General features: G+C 41.3%; 1 protein-coding gene across 1 annotated transcript; it reads left to right on the plus strand.

The window, feature by feature from the left end:
• Positions 1 to 3,677: 3,677 nt before the first annotated feature.
• On the plus strand, positions 3,678 to 10,385 carry LOC144632013 (galactokinase-like). The gene is made up of 6 exons (XM_078490597.1): positions 3,678 to 3,839; positions 5,553 to 5,998; positions 6,542 to 6,723; positions 7,832 to 7,982; positions 8,910 to 9,072; positions 10,031 to 10,385. The coding sequence occupies exons 1-6, from the start codon at positions 3,684 to 3,686 to the stop codon at positions 10,100 to 10,102; spliced, it is 1,170 nt and encodes a 389-aa protein (XP_078346723.1). The 5' UTR covers positions 3,678 to 3,683; the 3' UTR covers positions 10,103 to 10,385.
• The last annotated feature ends 301 nt before the right edge of the window (positions 10,386 to 10,686 follow it).

A 10,686-nucleotide genomic window follows, 5' to 3' on the forward strand; every position in this document is an offset into this window, starting at 1 on the left:
ACACGTTGTGTTGGCTTTTGGTTTTTTGGACACGGATGCGTGTGTCCTTTGTGAATGGCCAGATTGATTACTTTGGTTTTGGTTTACATGTAATGATACTCGATTGAAAACTGTTCTATCGTGTCGTAGAAATCTCGAAAACAGATGTAGACCCCTTTTTTCCGGAAAGCTTCTTGACACGCAAACAAAACAACAACAACAAAAATAGCCAAGTTTTTTCACGATGCACCTTTCGTGGCATAGCTTCATTAAGATCTAATCATAGTGGTAACAAGTACTATAAAAGTCTTTTTTTTTCTCTATCTTTTAAAGTTTTGCGAAACGTTTCGGGAATGACCCCATTATCAGTCGCAAAGCTTTTCATATAGATTTGGAACGTTCATCCACCATGGGTGAACCACCACGCAGTGTACCCACCATGGGATGAACCACCACATGCACCGGAACCACCACCGTGCACCGGACGCACCCGGAACAGTTCGCGGACGAGGCTACGAGAGAGGATCGCCCGAGTGGTACCGTACTACTGCGCCCAAGCTCGCGGCACGTGGCCGTGACGGGCGTCGGGAGTCGTCGGGAGTCCCGGGGACCGTCCGCGGGAAGGAGAGCGGGGACCCAGGCAGTGGACCGTGCCCCACGCGCGGAGGCCCGGCCCGCCGCGCCCCCCCCGACGCCCGCCCGCGCGCCGCCCCCCCGCCGCGCCCGGCCGGCGCCGGGGGCGCCGGCTCGTAGGGGCCCGCGCCGACGGCGGACGACCGGGCCCCCCGCCCCGACCAGCCCCCGACCCGCGACAGACGGGCGGGCGAGGAGAGAGGCGGACGGGCCGGGCCGGGGGCGCGAGAGGGAAAGGAAGAAGAGAAAAGGCCGCGGGACGGGGAGGGGAACGGAGGCGCGCCCCACCGGAAGGAAGGAAAAAGATCCTAGAAGCAATCTAACTTTTAAGATTTCTTTCTTTCTGGGCGAGACTCCGCCTCCTGCAAGCCGCCGCCATCTTGGATTACCCAGAAGCCAGGACCTAAAAGTTTGTTGGCAATACAAGAGAGATGTCAGAGAGAGGATGCCCTGGGTGAGAGTGGCTGGGGCCGGCGGTGATCCAGTGGGAGTGGTTCGCGGGAGAGGCGGGGTGAGCGGGGGGGGGGCGGGGGGGGAGGGTGGTGGGGGATGTGGGTGGATGGAGGTGAGGTGGAGGTGTGGGTGACTGATGGTAGGTAACTATGTTGTGGTTCACAGGGTGGGTGATGTGGTGGGCGTGGTGGGTAACGTTCCAAACCCTGCTCAAGCTTTTTGCAACTGAAGAAGGGGTCATTCCCGAAACGTTTCGTAAAATTACACATTTAAGCACTTTAAAAGAAAAAAAAACAATGTGCTGCACAGCACTTTATTAACAGTCTATGAGTATTTTGTAGAACATTGTAGTCTGGGTTGAAGATGAAAAGAATTGACAAGATCCCAAATTTTCACCCTCATTTGTGCGCAAGTCCTCATGAGCTCTCATCAAATTAAACCTGTGTACAGCTGCCCCCTCCCCCCTCCCCTCAAGACAAGTCGGGAAAGGGGAGGGGAGGGGGCGGCTCTACACAGGCTAATAAATTTTGAACATGCTCAAATTTTGATGAGAGCCGAAGAATTTTCGCTCGTGTAACAGACATGATGCTGACTCTCACGTACTATCATTTACAGTAATAGTAGATGAGAGTAAGTACTGTCGTCCCACAACTCTTGTAGCCTGTGTTTGCTGGCGCGGTGCTAGCATCGTATTTAATAGGCAGCTGTGACTCCTGTTTGCCCCCTCGCACTGACTCCGATTACAACCGTGTGTTTGGGACTGGGAAAAATAGATAATTATGCCACTGTAGTTGGCTTAATATCTCCAGTAAATTTTTGTAATGCTCTAATTAGATAATCAATAAAACGATTATAACTGATCATATCTTGCAGAATAACGTCATCAATTTTCATGTCTTGTGCTAGTTTATGCCTGTAAGAAAATTCACAGGATAAAAGAAAATGAGATTCAGAAAAGGAGATCACACCAGCTGGTTACTTGTCAGACGCCAGATCACACACCGTGAGAAAACTTACAGACAATTGTGCCCCAGTTTTGATCAGTGTAAGATATCTACAAGAACTTTATCGCGACTTTTGAGACTAAGAATACAGTATTTGACCGTATTTCTGTTCACGAATAGCTAGCTTCCCTTGCCTCCTCTGTCTAAAATGGCGCGCGTGTTTACATTGACTAACGCAAACACAAGAAGGCGTTTGGGAGAATTTGAGAGATCATGTACGGTAGTGCCAACCTAGCCTCCCACGCAGTCGTTCTTAGGGGCGATCGTGTTTCACTCCTCCCCACTAGTGAAACACGATGGCCCCTAAGAACGACTGCGTGGGAGGCTAGTGCCAACCTTGCCATAAGTCTTGTTTCATCTGCTAGGGTTTACACTGAGTACTTTTAAGGCAGTCCGAAACTCACCGAGGCGTTTGCGTTATTATTATCAGCCCATGTAAGCACAAGGCAGCTCATTCTATTTCTTTTTTAATAAATAAAATAAATACACGTTACGTCATTGGATTGGTTACATAACCTTCCTCAATTTGAAATTAACGCGTATCGAAGGAAAAATTATTTCCCAATAAAGGAAATTAACGCGAATAGGAGGTTAACATTTCAAAAGGAAGAAAAATAATGCGACGTACACAAAGAAAAACACTTGTTGAGACAACAGGAACAAGTTTGTTTAAACACCCGGCGTATAATCCGAGACGGAAACAATATTGGCGATACAGTGGAACCCCGATATAACGATATGCCAAGGGGACAGTAAAATTATATCGTTATATCGAGGAATCGTTATATCGGGGTTCCGTCCCATACATTTTACTATTGCCGGGACATAACATATTCATCGTTATATCGGGAGTATCGTTATATAGAAGATCGTTATATCGGGGTTCCACTGTACTATACCCAAACCACAGGCGGACCACCCTATGTGTTCGTGGTTAATAATTGTAAACATTACGTCGGCTTCGATTTACTACAAAATATAAAGTTTACTCTAAATGATTCAATAAAAGTTATCATTCAACATTTCATCTTAACTTTTATTGAATCATTTAGAGTAAACTTTATATTTTGTAGTAAATCGAAGCCGACGTAATGTTTCTCTATATTGTATATCTTCTATATGCGCCATTGGAGTTTCAACATGACCTTATGTCAACAATTATTAACCACGAACACATAGGGTGGTCCGCCTATGCCCAAACATATGGGTTAAGCAAAGGAATCTGACCGCTTCGAGCGTCCACCTAGCCTGAATTTCAGACATAGGCGACCAGACAGGGATGTCTGAAATTCAGGCTAGCGTCCACCCTGATGAAATAATGCTTCTTCCTAGGTCGAGAAATTGGGCAAAATAATGGAAACTCCACTTAATTAACGGAGCGGAAATTAACGTTAACAAAAAATAACGCGAATTTTTGAAATTCGCGTTAATTTCATGAAGCGTTAATTTCCTATAATAATAAGGTAATGCAAAACGGGAAGTTGACCAATCAGAGCGCGTTGTGACATGAATCGATTATCGGCTTGTTCTAAACCCAGTCTCCCCCCACCCCCCACCCGGTTGAAACTCGCATGATAGCGACCTGAGAACGAATGTGACTGTCATGTGACCAAAATGGCGGCTAAGGGAGTGGATGTTGTTCTTCAGGAGGCCAAGACTTCTTTTGAAGAAAAATTCAAAGCCAGTCCCTCATTCGCAGTTTGTGCACCAGGGAGAGTAAATCTAATCGGGGAGCATACAGATTACAACGATGGTTTTGTTTTTCCCATGGTAAGGAAGCGAACAATTTTAATATTTTGCGTTCAACGTCAGACGCACTGAAATTAGGGACCGGTCATATTTATGTAGAGGGGGGGAGGGAAAAAAAGAAGGGGGGAGGTGAGTGGAAGAGGGGGGAATTTATAAAGAAGTTTAGGGGGGAGAGTTTGAGGTGGGTAAAACAGTTAAATAGAACAGTGCAAACACCATAGTGAAACAGTAGATGCTAAATTGTCTTTTTGCTTTTCTATTTTTTTTTTTTCTCCACTATATACAACTTTAGTGATTTTATTTACATCTTCCTCTAAACTCCATGTTCTAAATTATTAGTAGAAACCAGACCTTCTGTTTTTTTGAATTTTTTAAAATGTCACGAAGCGAAATTTTTGACAAAAGAAAAGTTCCCTGGAAAGGATTTTGAAATAAAACTACCACTTTCCAAAGTTGGAGTTAAAGATTTTATACAACTCACAAATGCGCTGGAAGAGAAGCTTATAAGTGATAGGAGTTTTACATGAAGAAGGGGGGGGGGGGGGGGAAAGGAGGGGGAGCACTGGGGGTTCTCCATATTTTCCCCCCCCTACATAAATAATGACCGGTCCCTTATTTCTTCTGATTGAATTTTAATCAATCAGAAATTTAATCAAACGGTTAGGTTCTTCAGACCAGAGGTTTATAGGCCTTCGTAATCGATGTATCTATGACAAAATTGTTCTTACTGTTTATTCTAAGGTTGTGAAAAATATGATGTAACGGTTTATTTGTGATTTTGTTATTATTATATGGATGGGCAGAGATGGATGGGGTGACATAGGCCGTTTTACGGATATTGACTTTGCCCCCTTCGCACCCTATAATATATATTTTTTCTTCTATTATGGCAATTGCAGAACTATCACAATAAAAGAATAAATCATTTTAATAAGCATTATAGGATGCGAAGGGGGCAAAATGCTGTATCCGTAAAACGTCCTATGGGCTGAAAATATTGGCCTAAAATAAAGCACCCCAGATAAGCTTGAACATGGACCGTGCTGAGATTTGCTTCCTTTAAGGGGATATTTAATCGCAATGTTTTATTTTAAAAAAATAACACCTTATCCCCCCCAGAAGGATTCCAAGGGGTTTTTTTTAGCCCCCCCCTCCCCCCCGTATTTCCCTACTTTCCTTTCTTGTAAAAAAAATTGAGTTTTTGGTTGAAAATAACCCCTGAGGAAGAATATACCAGAGTCCTCAAATTCCCCCCCCCCCCCCCAACAAGAATTATAGTTTAGGGGTGTTGTTTTTTCTAGAAGACCTTAAAATCCTGCTCATTTGGGCTTATACAACTAAGGGGTTTTGGGTGGACTTATAAATGGAGGAGCTTATATCCTTTGGGGGGAAGGGGGCTTATATTACGTGGACTAAGAAAACGTTTCAAAACAAGCTACATCAGTGTTGATTGAAATACGTTTTTAGTTAAAAAGTCCTGGGGTAGGGGGGCGGGGCGTAGAACCAGTAACCCAATGGAGTGGGCCGGGAATGGAACATTAAAATAAGAACAAAAGAACACAAAGTAACCCTGGTTTTGGTTACTACCGGTACACAGCTTCACATTCTTTGCCAGGTTGAACAGGACTAACACTAGTTGTTATGCAACCAAGGTATTTGTTGAACAGCTAAACCATGCGGGGGTTACTTAATTTGAATCCTAGCCATAAATTTATTGCTTTTCTTTTGATGAAGGCTCTAGAGTTGGTGACAGTAATAGTTGGTAGAAAGACAGATGGCATTGTGTGTCAGCTAGGTACCAATACTAAAGGTGCTGACGAACCACTGATGATAACGTTCCCTGCACCGACACCAGACAGCCCCTTAGTTCCTGGCAAGCCATGTTGGGCCAACTATGTCAAAGGTGTTATTGCAAATTTTCCAGGACAAATCCCTGCTTTTGACGCCATGATTGCAAGTTCGGTTCCTCTGGGGGGAGGGTTGTCAAGCTCTGCATCTCTTGAAGTGGCCACGTACACATTTCTTGAGCAGTTAACTGGAAGAGAAGAAAAAGATTTGAAAGCAAAGGCTCTGGCATGCCAGAAAGCTGAACATGACTTTGCAAATATGCCTTGTGGAATAATGGACCAGTTTATTTCTGTGATGGGCAAGAAAGGAAGTGCTTTATTGCTTGACTGCAGGTAGGCCTTAAATGGTAAGCGTGCTGGATTCTGGCTTGAGATACCAGGCTCAGGTCACTTTGTTGTGTTTTTTAGCTCTAAAAGTGCCTTTTTTCACCCAGGCATATAAACTGGTGAACGTAATGCTGGTGGTAACCCTGGGGTGGACTACATGTAGTTGTTTATGCTGCGGAAACCAGCTGAGATACTTTGGCCCAATGAGCCACTAGTCCAAAAGTTACCTTGCCTTTACTTACAGGAGCCTGCATACCGTTTCTCCTGTAATTCTCCATGCATCATTTTCAGATATAAACTAAAGCATTGACAAATCAGTCTTACCTATAGTCAAACATCAAATTTAATAGGTCAGTTTAAACTGGGTTATGGTACTAACACTGAATTCATACCTCAAAGTTTTTCCTGCAGCATAATTGCTGAAAAAAACCACTCTGGAATTTTTTTTTAAGTTATTCCCCCTTTTTAAGTGGAACTCTTGAAGTGATTCAACTGTAATGATTCATGATGATGAACTGATCATGATCAACTGCAATATTCTCCCATCAGATCAATGGAGGCCAAACTTGTACCAATGACCAACCCTGATCTAGTTGTTCTTGTAACCAACTCCAATGTGCGGCATGAATTGACAGGAAGTGAATACCCAACAAGGAGAAAACAATGTGAGTCAGCAGCAGCAACACTGGGAAAGCCTAGTCTTAGAGAAGCTACTATGACTGAACTGGAAGGTATGATAAAAAATTGGAAATCACTTCGAAACATTGCTTCAGACCATGTGGAAACAGCTGATGACGTATTATACCATGTTAGATTGCTTGCAGCTGGCCTTATAATAGACAATTCTTTAGTTTTTTTTTTTTTTTTTTTTTCTTTTGGGTTAGGATTTCTATCCCAAACATTCATGGTTGTCCTGGCAGTTCAATTCTTCTCTGTGTCAACTTTTTTTTTAACTAAAAAAAAGGTTGTGTGATGTTTACTTCATGTATGAAAAAATATGAAGTCTCACATGGTCAGAAGCAATGCTTGGTAATGCTATCCTAAAAAATTATTACAACTGCGCCTTGCAATAACTGTGAACTCTGGAGTTCAAAAACCTAACTAAGAATAACTGAAGCATTTTCTGTCAATCATAATATTTAGCCTCCCTATGGGTACCCACAGAATTTGTTTTTGATGCCTTTTTTTGCAGATCTCCAATTTTTTAAAGCAGACCTTAATTTTTGTCAGTTGTCAGTTGTCAGTGTAATTCACAATTTCAAAAATCAAATTCACTGCTTTATGTACAATCACTGTCTTTTTGTTGAATAGTTATTAGGGGGGCGGGTGAATAGGCGTACACAAATCTGCTGGTCCATGCTATATTTTTTGGCCAAATCCATCAGTCCACCCTTATTTTTGTTCAAATCCGAATCCACGTTACTTTGTGTTGAGAAGTTTCACTGCCACGGATGGAAGGGGTTTTTTTTTTTTATGCCAATGGAAGATGTAATTGCTTCATACTGACCAAAGTGATCTGAGTGTGGGTTGGTATCCACAATCAGCGAGGCCTGATGTAAAGTGGCCAGAATCCAGGCTAAAATTTTCAGCCTTTCTGCAATCTGCTGTATTTTTTCCGCAAATCCGCCAATGTATTGCAAAAAACCATAATCAGTGCACTTTTTAAGGCCAAATTCATTGATGCGTAAACCTTTTTACCCCCCTCAGTAATGTTGGATATCTGATCATCTACTGTCTAAATAACCTCATGCAGTCATATTATTACCAATTTTTCAGTTTGAAATTGAAAGCAAGGCATTTTGTTTATTGAAAATTTAACAGCTTTTTTTGTCTTCAAAGCTAACAAGGGAAAGCTTGAAGATGTTGTGTTCCGTCGAGCACGGCATGTGATTGGAGAAATCCAGAGAACTACTGAAGCAGCAGCAGCAATTGAAAAAGAAGACTACAAGAAATTTGGAAAGCTTATGGTGGAAAGCCATAACTCACTACGGTAACGTGACAAATCTTTTTTGCATTGAAACTTCACTTGATAATTGCACATTTGAAACAAATCCTGCACGTCAACTGCCAATAAAAAAAAATAAAAAAAAAAACTGCCAATGATAGAATGAAGGAGAATTTGCTGTAGTTGTGTAGTGAGCAGTTGCAGAAAAACCTTCAGGCCTCGATCGCTGTGTTTGAACTCGTCTGGGACATGACTTTGCAATTTGCTCCCAGACTTAGGTAGAGCATTTGGACTGCTACAGCACCTCGATCGCTGTGTTTGAACTCGTCTGGGACATGACTTTGCAATTTGCTCCCAGACTTAGGTAGAGCATTTGGACTGCTACAGCACCTCAAAGATGGTTTGCTGGTATGCTGTTGAAGTCTTTCACAAGGTCCTGAATTATGTACAGACTTCTATAAAGTTTACTTAAGGTCACTGCCCCGAAATAAAACTGAACATAGATTTTCAACCAAACTTTGCCTACTTGTTGATCACCTTAAGGGGACTTAAATTTTGAAATAAAAAAGTGGGGTCCCCATATTCATTTAAGAGCAGATCGCTACATCCAAAAACGGAGAAAAAATCAATAGGTCCCCATACGCGTTAATGAGAAAGAGACGATTCATTTTTTTTTTTGCGGACTAAGCCGCATAGAAAAAAGCCACCATTTTGTTTATGCGCGCATGCCAATTACACATAAAATTCTGCGCAGTAAGAATGCGCAATGCAATACAGGGCAATGACCTTAAGCTGATAGCATTATGCATTCTGAGATACAGGCAACAATGGCATGAAACAAAGTTGACCTTGACCTTTATCAAACTTATTTACTTTGAGTCAATGTAAGCACAGTTGAACTAGGCTAAGTTGATATTTACTGGGGTAATTTTTTTCAGAGAATGATTAAATTGTTATTTTATTTTATTATAGAGATGATTATGAGGTCAGTTGTGAAGAGCTTGATTTACTGGTTAAACTGGCTTTGGAGGTAGATGGAGTGTATGGTTCTCGTATGACGGGTGGTGGCTTTGGTGGGTGTACTGTGACTCTGGTCAAACAGTCATCAGTTGACAGTCTTATTAAACACATTCAGGTTGGTATTCCTGTACTGTGCAGTAACAGAAGTGGATAGAAGCTATTTATAAAAATAATAATAATAATAATAATAATAATAATAATAACAATAACAGTAAAAATAATATTATTATGTATTATTATTACAGTAAACTATTATTTTTACTATTAACATAAATAAAAAAAGTTAAATCAATATCCCTTATCAGGATATCCTTTGCTATTCACCTCCAAGCAACTCAGGCGTAAAAACTGTAATTGTTGACAGGAAAAAACTAGTCAAAAAACATCATTTTAGATTGTGTTATCTCACTGTTTTAGTATATAGTAAAACAACTATTCACCTCAGTGTTGGTGGCTTGTGGTGGGTATTTACCTCCTCGCTTCTTCTAATTAACAATTAGACTACGAGTCAGAGTTTTCTATGAGCAAATAGTCAACAAGGCGCAGCCAAGTTGACTATAGCTCATAGAAAACAAGAGCGAGTAGTCTAATTGTTTTTGTAGAAACTCTTAAAGGACTGCAGTCCAAAAATCTACAATTTTACGTTCTTATAGGCCAAAACTGAAGAAAAATTAATCTTTAAATGAGCAACGAGGACGCAATCGTTTTCTATCAGCGAATAGAAAACAGTGGGAGAACCAATTATTAATATTCGCAGATTTTCAATAGAACATGGTTGAGTTTCTACTAACTAATTTTAGTAGAAACTTAACCGTGTTCAATTGGAAATCCACGAATCTGATTGGTTCTCCCACTGTTTTCTATTCGCCGATAGAAAACAGTCGCGCGCGCGTAGCTCTTTAAGTGGTGAATTTTCTTGATTTTTGTCTTCAAAGTGCACAATACTGTAGGTTTTGGACTGCAATCCTTAAGAGTTTCCAATTGTTAAATATATCTCTTCCCATGCATTGCAGCCTGTGATGCCGGATAATAATTATTGTTTATTGTTTTTTGTTGTTTTGTTTGTTTGTTAGGAGGGGTATGGAAACAAGGCTACATGTGTAGTAACAAGTCCAGCTGATGGAGCTAGGGCTCTGAGCCTTTAGTATAATAATTTATTGTATTTTGACTTCAATAATTCAACAATAGGATTTCCCATTTGTACGCATAATATATACAGAATTATTCAATTGGAAGTGGGAGCTGATATTTTCAGATTATCAAGAGGGTTTTTTTTTGTATTATTAAGAAGAGAGTACCAGACAAATTCAATCTTAGGTTTTCAATTTGTACTCAAATTTATAGAATTATTCAATTGAAATGGGCACCTAGTAGTCAAAGTGCTTTTTGTATCACTAAAAGTGGAATAAAGCACTGAATTTTTCATTACCTAATGGTTGCTTCTCTTTGAGCTTCTTTGGCTTGATGTTATCTTGCCGTAACATACGGAAGCTTGGTGGAGGTGTAATAATGTAGAGTGCTCGAAGTTCTTTTATTATAGTCCCTATTTCAAACCAAAACATATACCGTAAAATTCCGGTTATAAGCCCCCCCCCCCCACCCCCCGCTTATAAGCCCCCTCCTGGTTATAGGCCCATCTACCTGGAAACAAAAAAAACCTCCGGTTGTAAGCCCCCCCACCCCACCCCCCCGAATATAAGCCCACCTCTACTGGATGACAGTACTAAAC

The sequence above is a fragment of the Oculina patagonica genome, chromosome 12 (genome assembly GCF_052425735.1).
Source record: "Oculina patagonica isolate OP01 chromosome 12, crgOcupat, whole genome shotgun sequence".
In the NCBI taxonomy this organism is placed as follows: Eukaryota; Metazoa; Cnidaria; class Anthozoa; order Scleractinia; family Oculinidae; genus Oculina; species Oculina patagonica.